General features: G+C 47.7%; 2 protein-coding genes across 2 annotated transcripts in view; one reads left to right on the top strand and one right to left on the bottom strand.

Annotated features, from left to right (window-relative positions):
- The window catches only part of LOC310835638 (excitatory amino acid transporter 5-like), a 34,331-nt gene extending 7,846 nt beyond the window's left edge, over positions 1–26,485 (top strand). Inside the window, exons 3-11 of the mRNA XM_083720508.1 lie at positions 3,760–3,972; positions 6,777–6,819; positions 10,629–10,851; positions 14,379–14,478; positions 15,876–16,109; positions 17,794–17,988; positions 20,060–20,194; positions 23,377–23,476; positions 24,619–26,485. Of these exons, the coding sequence (XP_083576634.1) occupies positions 3,760–3,972; positions 6,777–6,819; positions 10,629–10,851; positions 14,379–14,478; positions 15,876–16,109; positions 17,794–17,988; positions 20,060–20,194; positions 23,377–23,476; positions 24,619–24,741 (1,366 nt within the window). The 3' untranslated portion in view covers positions 24,742–26,485. The remainder of the gene's footprint in view (positions 1–3,759; positions 3,973–6,776; positions 6,820–10,628; positions 10,852–14,378; positions 14,479–15,875; positions 16,110–17,793; positions 17,989–20,059; positions 20,195–23,376; positions 23,477–24,618) is intronic.
- LOC310835758 (protein-lysine 6-oxidase-like) overlaps positions 1–26,495 on the bottom strand; it is a 390,424-nt gene that overhangs the window by 26,388 nt on the left and 337,541 nt on the right. The window lies entirely within an intron of this gene.

The following is a 26,495-nucleotide window of genomic DNA, read 5'->3' as shown; positions in this document are numbered from 1 at the left end:
TCACCTATTCCATTGTCAAAGCAGCTTCTACCACCAGAAAGTTCGTCCCAATGTTAAGCATTTTAGTGCTAATTTCTTCTAATACAGCCGGGATGTCCCTGGTCAGTCCTCAAGAACTTTAGCCCCAACAAAACTTTGATGAAGCTTTCTCAAAAAAATCTCAACAACTTTCATCAATCCAATGGGTAGATCACTGCCAGGTTTTTTTAATAGTGTGAGTAGATCGTGGTCTCTCGGAAGTTGGACGTTCTAATACAGTGGTACCTTGGGTTAAGTACTTAATTCGTTCTGGAGGTCCGTTCTTAACCTGAAACTGTTCTTAACCTGAAGCACCACTTTAGCCAATAGGGCTTCCCGCTGCTGCCGCGCCGCTGGAGCACAATTTCTGTTCTCCTCCTGAAGCAAAGTTCTTAACCCGAGGTACTATTTCTGGGTTAGCGGAGTCTGTAACCTGAAGCATATGTAACCTGAAGCATATGTAACCCGAGGTACCACTGTATAAACATTTCTGCAAAGCAATTTACCCAGTATGTTGTTTTTCCTAACTTATGTCTTCTTATGCAAACTTTATTATTATCATTTATTAAATTTGCATACCACCCATCCTCCTTAGATCTCAGAGCAGTTTACATAATAATAGTAGTAGTAGTAGTAATAGTAATAACTTATTTGTACCCCGCCCATCTGGCTGGGTTTCCCCAGCCACTCTGGGCAGCTCACAATAGAGTATTAAAAAAATGATGCTTTCTAAAAGTCAGGTAGTTGTTTATTTCCTTGACATCTGATGGTAGGGCGTTCCACAGAGCGGGTGCCACCACCGAGAAGGCCCTCTGCCTGGTTCCCTGCAACCTCACTTCTCGCAGGGAGGGAGCTGCCAGAAGGCCCTCGGAGCTGGACCTCAGTGTCCGGGCTGGACGATGGGGGTGGAGTTTAATGCATAAACTTTACCCTAGTTATATGTGTTTTTATGGTACACACAGCTTGGTGGGAAGAGCTGCAATGCCAAATTTGAAGTGCAAATTTCCCATGATGGCCGTGTGTTTTGGTTTGTGCATTGTTTGGGGGAAAAGCTCATTTGGGAGGTTTGCCTTTAAATGCAGACTGAATCCAGTTTTTCCCTCCATGCAGGTGAACCAACTGTGCCATGTGGAGGATTGCATTTCTTGTTTTCCAAACCCCACCTCAGCATCTCTTCCTCCTTCCTTTAATCAGCCGCCCTGTCCATTTTCCCTTAATGGGATCCGTCACATGGCCCAGAAACGTGCAGCTGGGAGCTTAGGCCTTGCTAAATTGCTGCAGATTACCTGACATGGCAGGGATCTCACATGTCGCCTGTCTTAGCTCCCAAAGCTGCCCGTCCGGTCTGGCTGCCGCCACACCATTTTAGCAACTCGAGAGCGAGCTTTCAGAGCGTTCTGAAGATCGGCAGGCAGGAAGCGCTGGGGTTTAAGGGGGCACCTTGCAAGACTGGGCGGCACAGAAAGGGCTGTATTCGCACCCATGCCAGATATCTGCAAATCCGCGTTTGTGTTTCACTCCCGCCAGCTCAGCATTTAGAGCCCTTGCAGCCGTTTCGTGAAGTTATAATTTTAAAAGCAACAGCTTCCCAAGCCAGCACCCAAAATTATAGGTGCTAATTGAAAATGAGCTACTTAAAACAGTGTAAATGCATGCATTTAAAGAGCTGGCCAGTCTCCAAAGAGAGATGAGCTCCTAAGGGAATCTGCTGCTGCAGAGATCTGAGATGTTGCTCTGCTGATGGGATGGCAGGGCAGGGTCGTACTATCGGAAATCGGATCTGGAATCTCGTTGAAACCTCCACCGTTCACCAAATGCTATCTCGGTCAAATGATTACAGGGGAGTCCAAATTCATACTGTGTATGGGACGCGGGTGGCGCTGTGGGTCAAACCACAGAGCCTAGGGCTTGGCGATCAGAAGGTCAGCAATTCGAATACCCGTGACGGGGTGAGCTCCTGTTGCTCGGTCCCTGCTCCTGCCAACCCAGCAGTTCGAAAGCACATCAAAGTGCAAGTAGATAAATAGGTACCACTCCGGAGGGAAGGTAAACGGTGTTTCTGTGCACTGCTCTAGTTCGCCAGAAGTGACTTAGTCATGCTGGCCACATGACCCAGAAGCTGTACGCCAGCTCCCTCGGCCAATAAAGTGAGATGAGCGCCGCAACCCCAGAGTCGGCCACGACTGGATTGTTCGCAATATGGGGAGCATTTTATTGTATAGATTAGAGCCACACCTGTAGCATATGCCTGTGGGGAACAGGATGATGGACTGGAGTGACCCTGATGTTCCAACATGGCTCCTCTTAGGGTGTTACAATGCAGTCCGTCCATCCACCTACCTGCCACCTGTGACTCCCTCTCCCTTCACACCCCTGCATCTGTCTACAGGTGCATCCTCTTCTGCATCATCTTATTCATGGGTAGGCAAACTAGGGGCCGGATGCAGCCCAATCGCCTTCGCAGTCCGGCCCGCGGACGGTCCAGGAATCAGCGTCTCTTTACATGAGTAGAACATGCCCTTTTGTTTAAAATGCGTCTCTGGGTTATTTGCGGGGCCTGCCTGGTGTTTTTACATGAATAGAATGTGTCCTTTTACAGTGGTACCTCGGGTTAAGTACTTAATTCGTTCCAGAGATCCATTCTTAACCTGAAACTGTTCTTAACCTGAAGCACCACTTTAGCTAATGGGGCCTCCTGCTGCTGCTGTGCTGCCGGAGCATGATTTCTGTTCTCAACCTGAAGCAAAGTTCTTAACCCGAGGTACTATTTCTGGGTTAGCGGAGTCTGTAACCTGAAGCGTATGTAACCTGAAGCGTATGTAACTCGAGGTACCACTGTATTTAAAATGCATCTCTGGGTTATTTGTGGGGCATAGCAATTTGTTCATTTATTGTTTTTGTCTAAAACATAGTCTGGCCCCCCACAAGGTCTGAGGGACAGTGGACCGGCCCTCCTGCTGAAAAAGTTTGCTGACCCCTGCTCTTATTTATCTGTCTGCTTCTGTGCTGATCCCGGGGGGAAGGTTACCGTTGGCGTAGTCAAAGTCCGGTCCTGGGTCACTAGCCTGGAATCAGTCCACAAAGGAGCGGGGCGAGGTCCGAAACAGGAAGCCGGGCGGGGACAGGAGCACTGAAGAGTCAGGTCTGGGTCCGGGCAGGAACAGGAACTCAACAACGACGTTGCTCCCGCAACCTGGGACTGGGCTGACTGGCCTTTATCTTCTCTGAGGCCAGGGGCGGTCCCGGCCCCCAGGAGACCCGCCTCTCCTGGCCTTAAGGCGAGCACTCCTCCTGGGAGAAACCAGTTCCCTTCGCCTCTCTGCCCTGAGCCTCTGCAGTTCAGGAGAGGCTGAAGGGTGACTGGGCCCAGGGGGAGACTCACCTGCAGGCACTGAGTCCTCAACCACCTCTGGAGCCAGAGTGGAATCACCTGGTGCCTGCTCCTGAGGATCCGGCACAGGTGCAGGCGCTTCAGAATCAAGGCCCTGCCCCAGTTCAGCCGGCCCTGGAGGCGGGGACTCCTGGGCAGGCTGGGATTCCTCTGGTTCAGCCACTGAATCGGAATCCCAGGCCATCACAGCTTCATAGAATCACGGAGATGTAATGTTGGAAGGATCCGGGGAGGGGGGGGGGGGTTGTGTCACCCAGTCTAACCCCCTGCAAGGCAGGAATCGCAGCTAAGTCTTTGTAATGATGTATGCAGTTAACCAGATCACCACTATCCTCCTCCTCTCCCTTCAGCTTGATGTCTGGCTTGGCCACCATGGACTCCAAAGCCTGTGGCAGGATGGGGATCATCACCATCACCTATTACCTCTGGACCACCTTCCTGGCAGTTACCACCGGGATCGTCTTAGTCATCAGTATCCACCCAGGGGCCGCTGCCCAAAAGGAGGAGTACACCGTCGGCAAAGTGGTGCTCAGTTCCGCGGATGCTTTGCTAGACCTCATCAGGTACTGTCTGCTTCTCTGCATGTTTCTCAAAAGCTCGCGGGGCGTTTGAATCGTTTAAAAGGAGGGGTGGGGGATCGCAGCCTTGGGGGGCCAGATACTGTATGGCCTTCCAGCTATATTCATCCGGTCCATGGAAGCCACATTTTTTTTATATATATAATAATATTTTATTAAATTTTAGGAATAACAACCAACAGAAAAAAGAAAAAACACATGCACAAAAATATAAAGTTACAAAGTACAAAAAATACAAACATTTAACGTATTAAAAAAAAGTGGAAAAAAAAGCAGAAAAAAAGAAAAAAGACACACTAAAAAGAAAACACAAAAATCCCTCTTTTTGATTTCTCCTCTTTGGTTCACTTATTTCCCTGACTTCCTCACATCTCCCTTTTTTGTATCCCTTTTAAAAATTAATTCAGCAAATTCATATCCAATTAATTCATCTATTATCAATCCAATCTTATTTTTAACCTTGTTGCTAGAACCCCTTCAGTTCATTTCAATGTCATCAACATTCAAAAATTTTACAATGTTTCTGTAGATAAATTTTAAATTCCCTCCAATCTTCTTCCACCAACTCTTCTCCCTGGTCTCGGATTCTGCCAGTCATTTCCGCCATTTCCATATAGTCCATTACTTGCATCTGCCATTCTTCCAGAGTGGGTAGGTCTTGTGTCTTCCAATGCTTTGCAATAAGTATTCTTGCTGCTGCTGTAGCGTACATAAAGAAAGTGGAAGCCACATTTAGCCCACACTCTACCTAACAAAGTTTCATTTTGCCCCAAATTTGCAAATTTCTTTTAATATCTTCCCAGAGACCTCAGGATATGCTAATATCTTTTAAAATAATTATCTTTATACAGATTTGTACCTTTTGCTGTTAACCATACACCTAAATACTTAACCTTTTCAATATTCATACCTGACACATCTTGTAATTTATTTTTAGTCTCATCGTTCATCTTTTCCCCCTCTTTTTCTTTTTACCAAGAGTTTGGTTTTAAAAACTAATCAATTTGAGTCGTGCGACTCAAATCGCATCTAAAGGTAAAGGTAAAGGGACCCCTGATCATCAGGTCCAGTTGTGGACGACTCTGGGGTTGCGAGCTCATCTCGCTCTATAGGCCGAGGGAGCCGGCGTTTGTCCACAGCTTCCGAGTCATTAATAATAATAATAATAATAATAATAATAATAATAATAATAATAATAATAATAATAATTTATTATTTATACCCCGCCCATCTGGCTGGGCCTCCCCAGCCACTCTGGGCGGCTTCCATAAAAACCAAAAATACAGTAAAATATCACACGTTAAAAACTTCCCTGAACAGGGCTGCCTTAAGATGTCTTCTGAATGTCAGGTAGTTGTTTATCGCTTTGACATCTGCTGGAAGGGCGTTCCACAGGGTGGGCGCCACTACCGAGAAGGCCCTCTGCCTGGTTCCCTGTAGCTTTGCTTCTCTCAATGAGGGAACCGCCAGAAGGCCCTCGGCGCTGGACCTCAGCGTCCGGGCAGAATGATGGGGGTGGAGACGCTCCTTCAGGTATACTGGACCGAGGCCGTTTAGGGCTTTAAAGGTCAGCACCAACACTTTGAATAGTGCTCGGAAACATACTGTCATGCTGAGTCATGTGGCCAGCATGACTAAGCTGCTTCTGGCAAACCAGAGCAGCGCACGGAAATGCTGCTTACCTTTCCGCCAGAGCCGTACCTATTTATCTACTTGCACTAGTGTGCTTTCAAACTGCTAGGTTGGCAGGAGCTGGGACCGAGCAACGGGAGCTCACCCCGTCGTGGGGATTCGAACCACCGACCTGATTGGCAAGTCCTAGGCTCTGTGGTTTAACACACAGTGCCACCCACATCTACTCAGCCCAATTTTTTTAAAGCAATGCGAACACAGTTTGCTTCTGGGGCCCCTTCAGGATTAGGGCCCTGGAGCTTAAGCTTCAGTAGTTTCATAGTAGATCTGCCCCAGGTGGAAGCAACTTCAAACCCAATCCTGATTGGGGTAAAACAGATCTCTGCTTTGGAGACATTTTGAAATAAGAAAGCCTTCATCAGGCACCAAAAAGATGATAGATGGTGGTGCCTGCCTGATAAACATATCGAGAGGGAGTTTCGGAAGGTTGGGACTGCCATGCTAAAGGCCTGATCCTGACAGTTTGTGGAATGGACTTGCTGAAGATGGTATCTGTAGGAGGCCCTCTGCTACAGAGTGCAGTGATCAGTCAGGTACTCATAGAACATTGCTGCTCAAACTTTCTGATGTGGTGCACTGGCAATTCTGCCCCCACCCTCTCAGTATGCCAGGGACAGGTACCATCATTAATCTGTGAAGCGTCCCACCCAACCTGGGCTGTGGATAAACTACAGTTCCCATGAGTCTTTGAGGGTAGGAAAGGATCCATGACTGTTAATATGCTACAAATGTGTTTTAAATATATGGTGTGGGTGTGACCAAAACTAAATGAGTACAGCGGTGCCTCGCAAGACGAAATTAATTCGTTCTGCGAGTTTCTTCGTCTTGCAGATTTTTCGTCTTGCGGAGCGCGAATGCACCCTGGTATTAACGGTTGTAAGAAAAAGGAAACAAACTCGCAAGACGTTTCGTCTTGCGAAGCAAGCCCATAGGGAAAATCGTCTTGCGAAGCAACTCAAAAAACGAAAAACCCTTTCGTCTTGCGCGTTTTTCGTCTTGCGAGGCATTCGTCTTGCGAGGTACCACTGTAAACCTCCATTCATGTGCCTGAGGTCTAAAGTGGCCTTCTCAATACTGTTTTGTTCTGTCTCCTGCAGAAATATGTTTCCTTCCAACCTCATCGAGGCTTCGTTCCAGCAGGTGAGCCCTTGATATACTGTAGTTCTCTTCCCAGCCCTTGTGCTCAGAACAAGCCGTCCAGCCAGCTCAGGGGCAGCCTCTCTCTGCTCTCAGATCCTACTCACGTAGGCCATGGGGCATAGGCACATTCAGAAGCTCTTGAGACCTCAGGATATGCTAACCCCAGCCTCTCCACTTGCGAGTGCTTCTGGAAATATATGGCCTGCTGGCCCACGACATTTTGGCACCCACCCGAGGTGGTTTCCAAAATAGTTCCTCCCACTACCAGGGAAAGAGAAGGGTTGAGGGAATATCTACATCAGGAACAAGGGGGGGAAGAAATATCTACATTGGAATCTGCTGCCCCTGTGGATAATAATAATGATAATAATAATTTATTTATACCCTGCCCATCTGGCTGGGTTTCCCCAGCCACTCTGGGCGGCTTCCAACAAAGTATTAAAATACAATGATTCATCAAATATTAAAAGCTTCCCTAAACAGGGCTGCCTTCAGATGTCTTCTAAAAGTCAGATAGTTGTTTATTTCCTTGATATCTGGTGGGAGGGCGTTCCACAGGGCGGGTGCCACTACTGAGAAGGCCCTCTGCCTGTAACTTGGCTTCTTGCAGCGAGGGAACCACCAGAAGGCCCTCGGCACTGGAGCCTGCCACCTGAGGCACTTGCCTCACCTTGCCTCATAGGTGGACTGGCCCTGTGTTTGTGAGATGCCATTCCCATAACATGCATATTTTTGACAAGCCATCCCCCCTGGCATTCTTGTATGTTATTTCCACTAACATATGCACTCTAGTATATGCATGTTTGTAATTGACTGGAGAACCGCATTGCAAAATTCAGAGAAGTGTGAATTTGTAGGATGGCTGTATTTCGGTTTGCAGATCATTTCAGAAAATGTGAATTTGGCTGATTTGCCTTTAAAAGTGAACTTAATCTGTTTTCTCTCCTTCCCCCAGCAAAAAAACACACAGGGCCACTCCAGATATCTGTTTTATTGTGCTTTCACGGTCTATTTCTGCTCACGGTGGTATTGGCATGGCTATATGCAATCCCACTTGCACTGCCATTTCCCCTGCAAAAGTCCCAGGGCAGTCCGGCTGCTTCCTCTGTAATTGATGCAAGTCCTGTAGTTTCCTTTTAAAGCTCTATAGCTTTCAGTACCGCAAATGCTTTGATGGCGAGGGAACAGATCTTTTGATGGAGAGGGAGGTCATTCTACTTTTGATGAGAGCTTCCCTCCAGATCGCAATAACGATGCATCACAGAACAACTAATAAAGCAAAAGGATGTGTGGTCAGTCCACAATCCATAACTGACCGCTAATGCACTATTTGCCTGTTGCAGAATGCACCCACAAGGGGGGGGAACCCTCTTAAGCTCTTTATTTCCCTCAGCGAGCCAGGAGGGTTTTGTTCTCACCCATCCGTATCAGGTACTGTAATGGTTCTAGGGGTTGCTCGTGCGTAAATTGTCGCCACACCTGGCTGGGCTACCTGGGTGAACCCTTTCTGTCTGGACAGCCACTCACCCGTGGCTTTCTCAATCGGTAGCAGAATCCGTCAGTGGGCGTTTCTTAAACTTCTTCCAGCAAAGAAGTTCTTTGACGCCAAGTCTCCTCCTACTCTCCCTGCGCGGAAGTCTTCTGCGCAGGGAGGGTGTGGGCAGCGGAGTACCCGTGCTCTCCCTGCTGGTCTCCGGCAAAGAGTCCTGGAGCCCCCTCTCCGATTCCCCCATCTGCCCCCCTTCTCCACTGGTACTACGGTGATTTCCTTCCCCAGCAGATGGGCTGCCTCTCTCCCTACTGGGACCCTCTCCGGCATCCCTCTGGAGCCTTCCCTCCGCCTCTGGCTCCGATGGCAGTTCCCTGACAGGTACTATGAGCTGAAAAGACTCCATGGTTTCAGCACCACGGATAGCTCCAGTGAAAGGTGGAGGTGGACTGAGATCATCAGAGCTTAGACGGCCTCCTGCCAGAGATTATTTAGCTGTGATTCCAGCTAAAGGGGGCTGGACTACATCAGGGATGTCCAACTTCCAAGAGACTGCGATCTAGTCCCCACGATCGACTGGTAGATGGTGATCAACCTGTTGGACAGTCCTGGACCTGTTGGACAGCCCTGTCCTCAGTCACATCCACACTGGGGTGATTTCAAGAATCTCCTCTGAATGAAACTTACGGTAGTTGGAAAAGAATTAAGAGCCTCGGACATAAGATCTCCAGGTTGATGGACTGAGTGGAGTTGACGGAAGTGACTGAGTCCGAGACCGGGGAGAGGAGATGGTAGAAGAAGATTGAAAAATTTAAAATCTATATATAGAAATACTGTAAAATTAATGAGTGATAGAAAAATGTTGGAATGAAATTTTATGGCCTTAGTAGAAATGTTATAAGGAGTTAAGCTTAAATAAGTATACTAGTTTTAATGGAAAATTTATATGACAGAAAATAGAGAAAGATGGAAAGGTATTGCTGAAACAATTAACAGAAGTGGAATACAAAAAGGGAGGTGAGAGGAGGTCGATGAAACAAGGGAATGAAAGATAGAGTATGGATGCTTTTAAATTGTTTTTGCTTGTTTTGTTTAGTTTGATGTGTTTAAATTGTTTTTGTTTTGGTTTGTTTAGTTTAATGTGTATAGTTTAATGTGTTAAGGTTGTGTTTTGTATTGTTTATATATTGTATTGTGTTGTTTTTTCTCTTTTTTGTTTTTCCCCCTCTTGTCTCTTTTCTTTTCTTTCTTTTTTGTAAGCTTTAAAAGTAATAAATATTATTTTTTTTAAAAAAAGAAACATACAGTAGTTGAATACCACCTCGTACATTTAAAGGACATGGCTTACCCAAACCAAACCTGGGAACTGTAGGTTAGGGTGCTGGGAACGGTAGTTTGGTGAGGGGCAAATGACCATTCCCAGGATACTTTGGGGGGAAGCCACAAACTTTAAATATATGGTGTGGATGTAACCTACCTTATTTGCCTGAATATAAGCCATACCTGCAAATAAGCTGCACCTTTAAAATTGGGGGGGGGGGAGGAGAATACTTAGGCTGCTTCCTGAGGGGGAGCCACACTGCTTTCCTGGTGGGGTAAGGTTGCGAATATAAGCCACAATTTAACTTTTCACTGTCGGAATTGGGGGGGGGAGTGTGGCTTATATTAGGGCCAATACGGTATATGGCTTACATGACCCCTCCTTTTCTATTTTTTTTTAAGCTTGAAAAAACAAAGAAAAGACAGTGTGCAGAAATAAAACATCTGACATCAAGCACTTTTTAACATAGAGATTAAAAAGAAATAGATAAAGAGGAAAGAAAAAGGAAAAAAAAACTTCTGATTCTCTGTCTACCAGCTTTAAAAACCTACGTAAAATTCATAATAACATTCAGTTCTCCACTTTCCATAAACCAACCTTTCTTTTTTCAGTCTTCAAACCCTGACACCACAAGTTCATTTTCCTTGTTGTGCAGGGAATTTTCAGTTGTTAATAAATGTCAACAGTGATTTTTCTCAAATTAAACATCTCAGCTTTGCCATCTCAGCAAAACCAATTCATTTTAATAACTGTTCTTCCGTAGTAGGTAATAATAAGTCCTTCCATCTTTGTGCACATAACAGTCTTGCCGCTGTGATCATATATTGCAGTAATCGTCCATATTCTTTTTCTAGTTGTATATTCAGGAACCCCCTGAAAAAGCTATGAGCCCCTCCTCTTTTAAGATTTAAAACAAAGCAGCCCAACCCAAATTGTGTAAAAAAACCATTTCTCCAGGATCCACTCGTTTTTCACTGTCATCTGACATTTTGCTTCTAGTACCGAACAGTTCTTCTCCCTGTGGTGAAGTCATCTGGGATCCCAAAGAAATCCACAAAGTCATTAAGTTTCATCTACTTTGTGCCGGATGCTGAGAACTCCGAGATCCAGCGGCCGGTGCTCCTTGAGATCACGCCAGCGCCAGAAATGACCTACCGGACCCTCCCTGGCAGCAATAACGAGATGAACGTGCTAGGAATAGTTATCTTCTCAGCCACAATCGGTATGCATATCAAATCCCAACTGGGGGGGGGGGGGGCTTCCCTCAACGTGTGTGAACAGATGGATTTGGTGAAGTCAGGATTTGGAGACATCATTTTCTCTCTGCACAAAAAGGAATTCTTTGAGTGGCTCAGGTTTAGGGGTTGGGTGCAGTATAGCACTAAGTATGCTAAAGTACAAGGGACACGGGTGACGCTGTGGGTTAAACCATAGAACCTAGGACTTGCTGATCAGAAGGTCAGCAGTTCGAATCCCTATGACGGGGTGAGTTCCCGTTGCTCGGTCCCTGCTCCTGCCAACCTAGCAGTTCGAAAGCACGTCAAGTGCAAGTAGATAAATAGGTACCACTCTGGCGGGAAGGTAAACGGCGTTTCCGTGCACTGCTCTGGTTTGCTAGAAGCGGCTCAGTTATGCTGGCCACATGACCCGGAAGCTGTACGCCGGCTCCCTCGGCCAGTAAACTGAGATGAGCGCCGCAACCCCAGAGTCGGTCATGACTGGACCTAATGGTCAGGGGTCCCTTTACCTTTAAAGTACACTTGCTCTGCTGGCAAAACCCTTTGTGCCAGAGGAACGTTGTCATGCAAGAGAATGCATAAGAAGGATGCTGGTAACTTGGTTGCACAATGTCGCCTAGTGAATTTCCACTAGTGCAACTGCTGCACGAGGTTCCTCTTGTGCTCAGCATGAGAACTCACTTGTCTGCTAGCGCAAAAGCCCTTTGTATTTCTAAGATGTCTTGATTTTAAGGGAAAAAAATTAAAAATTCCTTCCAGTAGCACCTTAGAGACCAACTAAGTTTGTTACTGGTATGAGCTTTCATGTGCATGCACACTTCTTCAGATGCACAAAAGCTCATACCAATAACAAACTTAGTTGGTCTCTAAGGTGCTGCTGGAAGGAATTTTTAATTTTGTTTTGGCTATGGCAGACCAACACGGCTACCTACCTGTAACTTGATTTTATTTTATTTTTTGTAATAATTTTTATTAAATTTTTCCTTTAACAAATTCACCATCTCAAACATTATTCACAGATTTCACCTTTTTGGACTTCCACCGGCTTCTCCACCAATCATCCATATTTTCCATTTTTACGCATTCTCTATATTTAGCATTGCCATTTAATATTATCTTTTCGATTCTATTTCTTTTTTACAATACATCTTTAACCTTCACAGCAGCACATATACCTGTAACTTGATTTTAAGAAGGTTTTGTTAATGCACATTTCCCCCCGCCCCAAAGTCAACAATTTTATTCATTAATAATGTAAAAAAGATGGAAGAAAGAGAACATCACAAGATTGATAGCGCATGTTAGCATAGAAGAAGAAGAAGAAGAGTTTGGATTTGATATCCCGCCTTTCACTCCCCTTCAGGAGTCTCAAAGCGGCTAACATTCTCCTTTCCCTTCCTCCCCCACAACAAACACTCTGTGAGGTGAGTGGGGCTGAGAGACTTCAGAGAAGTGTGACTGGCCCAGGGTCACCCAGCAGCTGCATGTGGAGGAGCGGAGACGCGAACCCGGTTCCCCAGATTACAAGACTACCGCTCTTAACCACTGCACCACACTGGCTCTCATGATGATTCCTATTCCAGTAAGAGCCATTCAACCGTGGAATGGGCAACTTTGGATGGTGGAGGACTCTCCTTCACTGAAGGTTTTTAATCATAGGCTGGATGGCTGTCTGCCAATGATTCTTGAGCTGTGATTTCTGTATTGCAGAGGATTGGACTACATAATCCTTGAGGTCCCTTCCAACTCTAAAGTTCTATGACTATGGAATTAGCAAACTGAATTTAACATTCGCAAATCGTCCTGTTACGATTGGTGCACAAAATATAAACAGACGTACAGTGGTACCTTGGTTCTCAAACGCCTTGGTTCTCAAACGACTCGGAACCCAAACACTGCAAACCCGGAAGTGAGTGTTCCGGTTTGCGAACGTTTTTCAGAAGCCGAACATGCTCCGTTTTGAGTATTACGCTTCTGATTTGAGTGCCATACTTCCGTTTTGAGTGCTGCGCTGAGATCTGTCTGTTTTTGCTATTTAGTTTGTGTTTTTGTTTTTGCTGTTCTTCTTGTGACTGTGTGGAATCCAGTTCAGCTATTGATTGATTGATTGATTGATTGACTGCAGTACATTGTTTATTGCTTGCATTTTATGGATCAATGGTCTCGTTAGATAGTGAAATTCATGTTAAATTGCTGTTTTAGGGGTTGTTTTTAAAAGTCGGGAATGGATTAATCCATTTTGCATTACTTTCTATGGGAAAGTGTGCCTTGGTTTTGGAACGCTTTGGTTTTGGAACAGACTTCCAGAATGGATTAAGTTTGAGAACCAAGGTACCACTGTACACACTCCTAAGCAGATAAAATTTCAAGCTCAATTAGAATTTTTAAAAACCCATACAATTTAGAACACGGGGCATGATTGTGGCGGTTGCTAAGAATTTTGCAGACACTGCTGCCACCAGTTTGATTTGCAAAGAGAAAAGTCACATAATAATTGGCTGAATTGTCTTGGCTGGAAATTAAACAAGAAAGGAACATCTTGCCTAACACCCCTTGAAGACGAGACCATGCCTTACTTTTATTGATCACATTAGCATCCCACCTTCCCTTCAAGGAGCTCAACTCTTTACTTATATTAGCCTCACAACAGCCCTGTGGGGCAGGTTAGGCTGGGAGACTAGCCGGCTGAGAGTCACACACAAGCTTCATGTCTTGGGGGGGGGGGGAGATTTGAACCCTGGTCTCCCAGGTCCTAGTCCGACATGCGACCACTACACCACACTGGCTCACACCAGTTGGTAAAGGACTCTCCGCTGCCAGGCCTACTCAGAGTAGTCCCATTGAAGTTAACTGGGCATGGCTAAGTTGGCTTCATTCATTTCAGTGCGTCTGTCCTGAGTAGGGCTGGCATTGTTTACAACCCGCTGCAACCGCGAGTAAAGCTGGACACTGCATTGCACATTGTTGTTGTTTTTAAAAAAATAATATTTATTAAAGTTTTAAAGGTTACAAAAAGAAAAAGTAAAAACACCATATTAAACAAAAACAAAACAACACATCACAATAAGGGAAAAAAGGAAAGAAAAAGAAGAAAACAGAAAAATAAAATCCATTAAAAAACACAGCGAATCTTCCCATAACTTATCTTTCATTTGCTTGTTTCCTTGACCTCCTCACACCTCCCTTTTTGTATTCTAGTTTGGTTAACTATTTCAGCAAATCCTTTCCATCTTTTCCAATTTTTGTCCTGTAATTTATCTTAATATAATGTAACTTTACTTTCCCTCCTTTCACCAATTAACAGTCTGTTTTTTTCCTAAACCTTTATAACATTTCTGCTAAAGCCACATAACTTCATTCCAACACCCTTCTAACATTCATTAATTTTACAATGTTTCTGTAGATAGTCTTTAAATTTCTTCCAATCTTCCTCCACCGACTCTGCATTGCACATTGTTATTACTATGCAAGTGGGACCTTCATTTATACACCAGCAACTGTTTGTCGGCAGGCCTCCTTTTGGGGAAGATGGGCGAGCGAGGGGCTCCTCTGGTGAACGTCTGCCAGTGTCTGAATGAGGCAGTGATGAAGATTGTGGCCATGGCAGTCTGGTAAGTCAAACGCCGCCCTGGTGGGCCAGCAATTCAGGCAGAAATGGGCAAGCTTTTTGGCTTCATGGGGCCAGGTCCTTTCCAGAATCAAATCTGCCAGGTACATGTGTGTCTTGCCTTTTTAGTTTGTAAACTTGGTGGCAAAGCCTGCCTCTCATTCTGATGTGAGACACTTTGGGAGCCAATAACAGTCTTGTCAGGAAACTGCCATCGGAGCCAGAGGGAGAGGGAGGGCTCCAGAGGGGTTTCGGAGAGCATCCCGGGAGGGAGAGAAGCAGCCCATCTTCTGGGGAAGGAATTCATCGTAGCACCAGTGGAGAAGGGGGGCAGATGGGGGAATCGGCGAGGTGGCTCCAGGACTCCTCGCCGGAGACCAGCGGGGAGAGCACGGGTCCTCTGCTGCCCACACCCTCCCTGTGCAGAAGGCTTCCGCGCAGGGAGAGTAGGCGTCAAAGAGCTTCTTTGCTGGAAGAAGTTCAAGAAACGCCCACTGACGGATTCTGCCAGCGACTGAGACAGCCACGGGTGAGAGGCTGTCCGGACAGGAAGGGTTCACCCAGGTAACCCAGCCAGGTGTGGCGTCGATTTATGCACGAGCAACCCCTAGAACCATTACAAGTCTGAAAAGTGAGATTAGAATATTTAAAACAAATAAGCACTGGTGGCTGCATTCTTCCTCTGCTGGAATGAACTAGTTTGGTTTAATGGTCCTAAAAGACCTGCATTGGCTCCCAGTACCTTTCTGAGCACAATTCAAAGTGCTGGTGCTGACCTTGAAAGCCCTAAATGGCTTCGGTCCTGTATACCCGAAGGAGTGTCTCCATCCTCATCGCTCACCCTGGACACTGAGGTCCACTTCCTTCTGGTGGTTCCCTTCCTGCAAGAAGTGAGGTTACAGGGAACCAGGCAGAGGGCCTTCTTGGTAGTGGTGCTCACCCTATGGAATGCCCTCCCATCAGATGTCAGAGATAAATAACTATACAATCTTCCATAGGCATCTGAAGGCAGACCAGTATCAGGAAGTTTTTAATTCGTTATGGTTTGTTGTGTCTTTGTACATTTGTTGGAAGCCACCCAGAGTGGCTGGGGCAAGCCAGTCAGATGGGCAGGGTACAAAAAACAAATGAGTAAGTTTCAAAATTTCCAAAGTTGTTCCAGTTGCTAAGCAAATAGAACGTGAACTAAATTTCTTTCGTAGTAGAATGATTTCTAGCTCACATTCAAGCTCATTCCCTTACGTTTTGCTTTGTTTACGCTGTAGGCTCTCTGGGCCTTTAAATTTAAATTGTTGGGGGAAATAAACGAAGCAGTTCACATTCCTCTGTGTGTGTGTGTGTTTTGACGCCCTCGCCACAGGCTCCACCTATCCTGAGCTTGCCCGTTTTGTGCTGTTTCAGGTACTTCCCGTTTGGCATCGTCTTCTTGATAGCTGGGAAGATCTTGGAGATGGAAGACCCCTCCACGATTGGGAAGAAGCTGGGCCTCTATGCCATGACTGTCGTGACTGGCTTGGCCATCCATGGCCTCTGCTTCCTGCCTCTGCTGTTTGTGCTCATCACCAAGAAGAACCCTTTCTCCTTCATCCGGGGGATCCTCCAAGCCCTACTCATCGCCCTGGCAACGTCGTCCAGGTAGGAGGCACAGGAGACTCTTAAGGCGCAATGTGGTGTCAGGGCTGGTCAACAGGTCCACAACACAAATGGCAAATCACCCGAGGCCAGTGAAGTTAAATCTTTATTCGAGGAAGTCAACCACGGAGCTCAGGCCTAGTGGTCTCAGCAACTCTTCCCCGGAGGTCTTGCCCCAATGAAGCAGTTGCGAGGACTGAAGGTCCACGCCTTCCCATCCCTCTCTCTAAGGCTTCTCCTCTCGAGGGTTTTACCCATGCAGTCTCAATAGTGTCTGCACACAACTAACCTCTGTTCTGCTCTTTTCATTTCTCTGTATGTTCTGGGAGACCAGAGGGGGAGGGAGCTGATTGCTGCAGCAGGAGGAGATTCCCTGGGGTTTTCTTCCTGACCCTGAAATAATCCTTGGAACTGCAGTTTACCCCTTGCAGAGCTATCATTCCCAGCACCCTTTAAAAACTACAGTTCCCAGGATTCCTGGGGGGGGGACACCCGCCATGTGTGTGTGGTGTACGCATAGCTGGTTTTAAAAATCTGTTTGCCCCTTGGGCGGGCGGCTTTGCGGATGGGCCCCGGGTCTCCTCTGTGAACCAGCCTATTGCAAGCTAGATCATCGTCCTGCCGGCAAATTGGCCGACGGCAGTAGGGATCAGAGGGTGGGCGCGGAGCCAACTGATCAGTAGTAGCGCTTGGCCCCACGCCCAGTGCAAGGATAAATTCCCGGCCTGCAGGGCCTTTCGTCCTCTCTCTCGCTGAAAGGCGGATAGGTGTTGGGTAAGCCTAGTCTTGGTTGGAGGGGGGGGTTGTAGCCTCTTGCCCCTCCATGGGAGCTTGCCCCTCCATGGGTACGGGTATCCTGTTAAAAGGATCCGGAAGGAGTGGCTCCTGTCCAATGCCCAGACGCGGGCTAGGGCCATACTGCTTCTCCAACAGGGACCACTTGGGGGACACCCCGATTTGATGTAGGTCATTGGGCATCCGTCCTCCCACTGGCTTCACCTTTACAGTGGTGCCCCGCAAGACGAATGCCTCGCAAGACGGAAAACCCGCTAGATGAAAGGGTTTTCCGTTTTGGAGGTGCTTCGCAAAACAAATTTCCTATGGGCTTGCTTCGCAAGACGGAAATGTCTTGCGAGTTCCTGCGGGGTTTTTTTCCTCCCCTCCCCCTTTTCCCCAAGCCGCTAAGCCGCTTAACAGCTGATCCGCTAAGCCGCTTAACAGCTGACCCGCTAAGCCGCTTAACAGCTGATCCGCTAAGCCGCTTAACAGCTGATCCGCTAAGCCGCTCAACAGCTGATCCGCTAAACCGCTTAACAGCTGAGCCGCTAAGCCGCTTATCAGCTGATCCGCTAAGCCGCTAATAGCGCTAAGCCGCTAATGGGCTTGCTTCGCAAGACGAAAAAAACGAAAGACGAAGAGACTCGCGGAACGGATTCTTTTTGTCTTGCGAGGCACCACTGTAGTAACACTCCCAGCAGACGATCGGGAGTGACATACGCAGTTGCTTGCCACAATGCCTGTGGCCAAACTTTCACATCTGTAACCAATAACTTTGTGGCCTTATTTGATCCCAGGCCAACATGCTATGTGTTGTCTAGTTATTTGCACCTTAGGGAACAGGGAGGTTACAGGGCTTCCCTACAGAAACACCTGTGTCTTGCTAACTAGCGTGGCTTTTCCCTCGCAGCTCAGCCACGCTGCCCATCACCCTGAAGTGTCTTTTAGAAAACAACGGGATTGACAGGCGGATAGCCAGGTTTGTCCTCCCAGTCGGGGCAACCATCAACATGGACGGGACCGCCCTTTATGAGGCAGTGGCAGCCATATTTATCGCGCAGGTCAACGAATACGACCTGGACTTTGGGCAGATCATAACCATCAGGTAAATCCACTTCCTTCGTTCATATCCCCCCTCTGGCCTTTGTAACTGAATCAGATGAAAGAAAGAAAGAAGTTCACACGTTGTGATTGAGACCCTGCACTTTTCATAAGTGTCAAGAAAAGGCAAGCGTGTGGCTTTCTCGCCATATTTGTTATGTTTTGCCAGTCTTCTTTATTTTATATGGTGATGACCCAGTGCTTAGAAAGTTCTTTTTTTAAAAAAAAAAAAGAGAGACCTAACTCAAGTTCATCCTTTCCAAAAAAATGAACTACAGTAGTTCCTGTTAACAGTTCATCCTTTTACAAAGCAAGATAGTTTAGTTCAAGTTAATCCAAATGAACTTTCTTAGTTTAGAAAAGCCCATCCTCGCCTCTTTCCCCCCCACAAAAAAAAATCAGTATTCATAATGTTCCAATCTGCAGTATTAAAATATAGTAAAGTAGACTGAGAAAACTTGAAATGTGAATGGCTTCGTTTATTTTCGCAATCTTTATGCTTAAAGGCCCAAAGAATCTAAAGCAGGGGGAAAAAATATGTAAAAGGACTATGAAACCCTCAAAATGTACACACAACAGAATATGAATTGCTAATTCCTCACAACACTTATGATCACAACTTTTTTGAGTTTTCTTGTTCTGAACTTCAACTAGAAATCATGTGAAGTTCTGCCAGAAGATGAACCTAATTCACCTTTAGTTTGCTTGGCAAAGTTTGATGTGTCGATAAATGTTTAAACTGATGAACCTGTAGCCAGTTAAAACCAGGGTCCAGGCAGCTAGCATTTGTTGATGGCTGAATTGCCCACCAGTATCAGAGACTGCAGGCCTCTGAATGCCAGTTCCTGGAGTTTGCAGATGGGAGACATTGTTCTTGGACCTTACAAGCCGGGTGGCTACAGTGAGAACTGAATGCTGGGCTGGATGGGCCTTTGCCCTGATGCAGCAGACCAGTTTTTATGGACCTTTCTAGTAGCTTAGGCCCAGGGCCAGCCCAAGACATTTTGGCGCCTGAGTCAGACCCCAAAATGGCGTCCTCTTCCCTACCACCCTGCCAGGGAAGAAGGGGTGAGGGAAGAGCTACATAGAAACAAGGGAAAGAAAGATTGACACCGGGAATTCCTGCCCCGGCGGATCCTGCCGCCTGAGGCAGTCAACTCGCCTTGCCTCTTGGGTGGGCTGGCCCTGAATAACAATCTACACTGGGATCTGCTGCCCCTGAGGATTCTGCCGCCTGAGGCAGTCTCAGCTTGCCTCATGGGTGGGCCAGCCCTGCTTAGGCCAGCTGCCGCCTTTCAGACTTAACTTCCCCCCAATGCCATCTGTAAAATGGGGGCAATACTACTTGGCCGGTTTAGCTGTAAGGATCGCTGAGATGATGCGGAAAGCGGTAAGTGGAAATCACCGGGGGCTACTGAAAGGTTCTGACCATTTGTCTCTATCAGTGATGGCCAAACTCGGCCCTCCAGCTATTTTTGAGACTACAGTTCCCATCATCCCCGACCACTGGTCCTGTTAGCTAGGGATGATGGGAGTTGTAGTCCCAAAACAGCTGGAGGGCCAAGTTTGGCCATCGCTGGTCTATATGGCAGCTGCAATGGTTGGGAAAGCCGCTGTAATGGTTGTAAGGGGTTACTTGTGCGTAAATTGCCTGCTAGTTCAGTCAGATTGCCTGGTTCACCATGCCTTGGCTGACAGCCCACACTCCGTGGCCGGTCAGTCGCTTGCAGAATCCGTCAGTGGGCGTTTCTTGAACCTCTTCCAGCATAAGAGCTGTTTGACGCCAAGTCTCCTCCTACTTTGCCTGCGCGTAACTCGTCTGCGCAAGTAAGGGGAAGGCAGGGGCGTGTCAGCGCTCTCTCCACTAGTCTCTGGTGAAGGGTCTTGGAGACCAGTCTCCAATTCCTCCATCTCCCTTTCTTCTCTACTGGTGTTACGCTGAATTCCTTCCCCCCTGCTGGTCCCCTCTCCGGCATCGCTCTGGAGCCCTGCCTCCGCCTCTCGCTCTGATGTCAGTTCCCTGACATCCGCCCTGTCCCCAAAGCAACAGCACCCTGCTTCTCCTCTACTTGCAGCATCACAGCCACAGCGGCAAGCATCGGGGCAGCCGGGATCCCCCAGTCGGGCCTTGTTACCATGGTCATCGTGTTGACCTCTGTTGGCCTCCCCACGGAAGATATCACCCTGATCATCGCTGTTGACTGGGCCTTGTGAGTTGCTCTTTACTGCGTTGGTGTGTCATGTTTGGATGCAGACTGATTAGACAAATCCACGGGGGAGAGGGCCATCGATGGCGTCCGTTAAGAGTTTGGGTGTAATCTTCGACACCTCCCTTTCCATGGAGGTGCAGATTGCAGCTATAACAAAGGCGGCATTTTTTCATCTCCGCCAAGCTAAGCAGTTGGCTCCTTACCTCTCTCGCCCTGACCTAGCCACTGTGATCCACGCGACGGGCACCTCCAGACTGGATTATTGTAACTCGCTCTATGTGGGGCTGCCCTTGGGACTGACCCAGAAACTCCAGCGGGTGCAGAATGCCGCGGTGAGACTCCTTACGGGATCCTCGCTGCGAGATCACATTCACCCGGTGCTATACCAGCTGCACTGGCTCCCGGTGGAGTACAGGATCAGGTTCAAGGTGCTGGTTTTAACCTTCAAAGCCCTCTACGGCCTAGGACCCTTGTACCTACGGGACCGCCTCTCCTGGTATGTCCCACGGAGGAACTTACGGCCTTCAAACAAAAACATCTCGGAGGTCCCAGGCCACAGAGAGGTTAGGCTGGCCTCAACCAGAGCCAGGGCTTTTTCAGCTGTGGCCCCGATCTGGTGGAACGCTCTGTCACAAGAGACTAGGGCCCTGCGGGACTTGACATCTTTCCACAGGGCCTGCAAGACAGAGCTGTTCCACCAGGCCTTTGGCCAGGGCACAGCTTGACTCCCTCCTCTGGCAATCTTCACAGAACTCTAGCCCAATGGTTGCTATTAATTTGATTTGAATTAATTTTATAATTAAATGATTTTAGAATGCTGTCTTATTTTATTGTTGTTAGCCGCCCTGAGCCCGGCTTCGGCTGGGGAGGGCGGGATATAAATAAAAATTTATTATTATTATTACTAGCCACAAAGGCTACGCTCTGCCTCCACAGCTGGGAGGCAGCAACACTTCTAAACACCAGTTGCTGGAAACCACAGGAGGGGGTATTGCTCTTGTGCTCATGTTCTGCTTGTGGGTTTCCGCCAGGCATCAGGTTGGCCGCTGTGAGAACAGGATGCTGGACTGAATGGGCCACTGGCCTCATCCAACAGGCTCTTGCGCATCATAATCATTATTAATTGGCTTATTTATATGCCAAATTTTAAACAAACCTCTCTTGTGTTTCCTCTTGGCCTTTTCCCTGCCAGCACTGGGGGCATCTGATGTCCCTGTCAAGGTAGTATTTTAAGGCTTCTGAGCAGCGCATCATTTGTAAGATTTCTTCCCAAAGGGGGGGTGTGTGTGTGTGAGAGAGAGAGAGAGAGAGAGAGACTAGGGACACCTCAAATTAGACAAAGAGCGACCGCAATTTGGGTTGCAGCCAAAGCCTTGTACAGTGGTACCTCGGGTTACAGACGCTTCAGAACACAGACTCCGCTAACCCAGAAATAGTACCTCGGTTTAAGAACTTTGCTTCAGGATGAGAACAGAAATTGCGCGATGGCGGTGCAGCAGCAGCGGGAGGCCCCGTTAGCTAAAGTGGTACCTCAGGTTAAGAACAGTTTCAGGTTAAGAACGGACCTCCAGAATGAATTAAGTACTTAACCCGAGGTACCGCTAATAGTCTTAAGGCTATAGCTAAGATTGTACAGTCCTACCTCGGGTTACAGATGCTTCAGGTTGTGTTTTTTCGGGTTACGGATCGCCGAAACTCAGAAGTACCGGAACGGGTTACTTCCGGGTTTTGGTGGTCACGCATGCGCAGAAGCACCAAATTGCGCTTTGCTCATGCGCAGAAGCGCCGAATCGCAATCCGTGCATGTGCAGACGCAGGTTGCGAATGCTGCTGGTTGCAAACGTGCATCCCTCACAAATCACGTTCGCAACCCGAGCGTCCACTGTATTGCTAATAGGGGAAATTGGCAAAACCACCTGCCCACAAGTTTACAAAAAAACCCCAAGTTGGCAGGGTGAGTGAGCTGCCTTCATTCCATGTCCTGCTGCAGCCTTTCTCAATCTTGGGTCCCCAGATGCAGTGGCGTAGCGTGGGTTGTCAGCACCCGGGGCAAGGCAAGTAATTTGCGCCCCCTAACCCGTGGATTTGCGCCCCCTAACCCTAACCCCCAGATGTTGCGCCCGGTGCGGCCGGCCCCCCGCACCCCCACGCCACGCCACTGCCCAGATGTTTGACTACAACTCCCATCATCCCCAGCTAGCAGCATCTGGGGGCTCAAGCTTGAGAAAGGCTGTGTCCTACAGTATAAAAACTGAACCCTAAAAAGCTTGGATGGAGATGCATTCCCTTGTCATTCCTGTTACATGCTGAAGACTTGCTCTTTTACCCTGACTGTTGACACCTGAGATATACATTTTTAGGCTCCACCCCCTTACTGGGATTACCGCTTGCTTTTAAACCGTTTTCAATACTGCATTTCAAATTGTTGTGGTGCAACCTGGGGCCTCAAGGTGAAGGCCAGGTAATAAATCGGAGTAATCACAGTAATCACAACTCAACCGAGGAAAAAGAGCAAAAGAGATTGGATTGTACCCAGGAGACACACTGGTTTTAAATAACATGATGGACTGCGGGCCATTGCTTGCAGTGGGTCTGCTCTGTGAATAGAACACACAGTCCCAGGAAGGACTGAGACTTTCAGAGCTAAGGGCAGTTGCAGGTCTGATTCCCGTATTGGACAGCTGCATATCCCTGCATTGCAGGGGGTCGGACTAAATGATCCGCAGGGTCCCTTCCAGCTCTACAAATCTGCGATTCTATGATCGCCCACCCATTTAGAGAACAGTTTCAGATGGGAAATTGCAGGTGGTCCTCTTTGAACAGGGGTAGGCAACCTAAGGCTCAGGGGCCGGATGCGGCCCAATCACCACCTCCATCCAGCCCGCAGACAGTCCAGGAATCAGCGTGTTTTTACATGAGTGGAATGTGTGCTTTTATTTAAAATGCATCTCTGGGTTATTTGTGGGGCACAGGAATTAGTTCACTCCCCCCCCCAAAAATATAGTCTGGCCCCCCACAAGGTCTGAAGGACAGTGGACCGGCCCCCTGCTGAAAAAGTTTGCTGACCCCTATCTTTGAACATAAAGCTGCAGAGAAATGGGAAGGGCGACCTGACTGACCATCTGAACCTTTTCTTTGAATTGGTTTCCAACCCCGTTCTGTTTGTCCCCCACATCATCTAGGGACCGATTACGCACAATGACCAACGTCTTGGGAGATGCACTGGCAGCAGGAATCATAGCCCACGTCTGTCAGAAGGATTTTGCTCCGAAACCAGGCAAAGTATGTGTAATGGTTGTGAGGGGTTACTTGTGCGTAAATTGCCTTCGGTTTAGTTAGTTTGCTTGCCCAACCATGCTTAGGGTCAGAGCTCGCCTTCCGTGACCTGTTAGTCACTTGCAGAATCCGTCAGTGGGCGTTTCTTGAACCTCTTCCAGCATAAAAGCTGTTTGACCCCGAGTCTCCTCCTATGTTCCCTGCGCGGAACGCGTCTGCGCAAGTAAGGGGAACGCAGGGGCGTTCCAGCGCTCTCTCCACTAGTTTCGGGTGAAGGGTCTTGGAGCCCTGTCACCAATTCCTCCATCTCCCTCTCTTCTCTATTGGTGTTACGCTGAATTCCTTCCCCCCTGCTGGTCCCCTCTCCGGCATCGCTCGGGAGCTCTGCCTCCGCTTCTCGCTCTGATGTCAGTTCCCTGACAGTATGTGTGGGTGTCACTTGAGAAGTGGTTACAGTGATACCTGAGGTTACAAACACATTGGATTATAAACTCCGCTAACCTGGAAGTAGTACCTCGGGTTAAGAACTTTGCCCCAGGATGAGAACAGTAATTGCAGGCTGGCGGCAGCGGGAGGCCCCATTAGCTAAAGTGGTACCTCAAGTTAAGAACGGTTTCAGGTTAAGAATGGACCTCCGGAACGAATTAAGTTCATAACCAGAGGTACCACTGTATCTCCAAACATATCAGAGAGTCAGTTAAGGAGTTCAGTGGGTGGGAGGGGTAAGGAAGGACAAATCGATCAGGTTTGCTTTTCAAAATTCCAATCTTAAATTCAGTTCTCCACATTTCTACAATAATTTGCGATTTACTTAAAAAGTCCTCATGGCCGTTCGTCAGCTTCTTAGTGCAAAACATACTTTTAAAAAACGGGGTTTTGACTAATAAACGTTTTTGCAGAGGGATTTCCCCCAGTATGATATTTTCACAAAGATGTGCATTTATATGCACGCGTTGCCTTTGTTTCTACATTTCTGTACCGATTACTTGGCTGAAGGAGCGCAGAATTTTAAGGGACGTCTGCATTTCGGTTTGCACATCTGTTTCGAAAGATAAAGATTTGGCTTGTACGCTTTAAAAATGTGGACTGAATTGAATTCAGAGCTGGTCCATCTCAGCAGCTGCATTTTGCTTCCCGCTTCCCTGCAGGATCCCGAGAGCAACGAAGAAAAACCAGCCTTGAGAGGGACGTCTGCCTCCAACGACCACGTGATGGAAGTGATCGGAGAGGTTTTAGCTGAGCAAAAAAACTACAACATCTGTCAGGTGTGACACCTGCAGCCCACCTGCTCCTGGGGAAGGAAGGCAGGTCAGTGCGAAAAAGGTGCCTGTTGCAGCTGCTTGACCCTCTGAGTGTCCCACCGGACAAGGGCCTCATCGCGCACAAACACAGCAGAGAGATATGCACTGTGAAGAAGAAGCTCGGAACGACACAAAAGTGCCACGGCGTGAAGACCTCCTCTTGCACGGATAAGAACATGAGAAGAGCCTGGCTAGCGGCCCGTCTAGTCTCACAGCAGCCAACCAGATGCCTGCGGGAAGCCAGCAAACAGGATTTCCTGTTTCCCAGCCTATTAGGGGAAGCCAGGGGGTGAACCCGAGACCTTTGTTGCATGCAAAGCAAGATGCTCTGCCGCTCCGCTTCAGACCTTCCCCTGCAGACGCCCAACTTAGAAGTCCGTCAGCAGGAAAGAAGTGCAGTAAGACCTTCCCTGCTTGCCCCCACCCCGCCTCCGTGAAGAAAACGTAAAAGGAGCCAGGTGGTCCATCTATTGCAACATCCTTTTTTCACAGCAGCCAACCAGACGCCTGCGGGGAAATCCACAAGCGGGATTTGAGCATGAGAGCAACCTCTCCCTCCTGTGTTTTCCAAGAACACTCATTCAGAAGCATAGCCGCTTCCAAATGTGGCAGCAGAGCACAGCCATCACGGCTAGTAGCCTTAGATAGCCCTCTCCTCCATGAATTTGTCGAAATCCTCTTTTAAAGCCATAGAGGTTTTTGGCCATCACTGCCTCCTATGACAGCAGGTTTCATAGTTTAACAATGCACCCTTTAAAGGATAAAGGGTGTAAGGAAGCCTGTTGCAAACTGCTTTCAGCTCTGCCCAGACAGACAGCAGAATGGAATTTCCCCAAGCCACATCTTCTTGCTAGCATCTCTAACTAGGTTACACGGGTGGCGCTGTGGTCTAAACCACGGAGCCTCTTCAGCTTGCCGATCGGAAGGTCGGCGGTTTGAATCCCCATGACGGGGTAAGCTCCCGTTCCTCCGTCCCACTTCCTGCCAACTAGCAGTTCAAAAGCACGTCAAAGTGCAAGTAGATAAATAGGTACCACTCCAGCGGGAAGATAAACAACTCTGGTTTCCGTCATGGTATCCTGTTGCGCCAGAAGTGGTTTAGTCCTGCTGGCCGCATGACCCAGAAAGCTGTCTGAGGACAAACACCATCTCCCTCAGCCTGAAAGCGAGATGAGCACCGCAACCCCATCGTCACCTTTGACTGGACTTAACCGCCCAGGGGTCCTTTACCTTTTACTAGGTTATAATTTCCTTAGGATAAAAGAGACCAAGTGCTTATCTAGCTAAGATGGTTTGGAAGTCATATTGAATTTAAAAGGTTGCGGCTGCTATTATGTAATGTGAGAGGCTCAAGAAGCTCTCAGGGCCTTCTCTGTTACCCTTGTTCATGTTTTCTTTTAACTTGGAAATTTAATTTCTAAGAAGTTAGATCTGAGCAAGACTGAGGGTCACTTTGGGACACAGGGAGTGATCCAGAGCAGTTCATTGGCAAAAACGTCTAATACTTAGTGAGTCTATGGAATGAGCCAGTTGTGTGGCCCCCACCCCACACCCCTGGTGTAAGGAGATAAAAGGAAGGGTGAAAAAGCTGGGCTTTTGCTGCTTCGGGACAAAAACGTACATTAAATACCTGCATGCGGGCCATGCAAAAGGAGAGGGGAATTGTACAAAGAAGCTTTTCAAACAAAATAAAATGTTTTTTTTTCCAAATGTAGCCGTTGTCT

Source organism: Podarcis gaigeae, assembly GCF_964106915.1.
Source record: "Podarcis gaigeae genome assembly, chromosome: 18".
NCBI lineage: Eukaryota > Metazoa > Chordata > Lepidosauria > Squamata > Lacertidae > Podarcis > Podarcis gaigeae.
The sequence above is the reverse complement of the archived record's forward strand: the minus strand, read 5'-3'. Positions and strand labels throughout refer to the sequence as shown.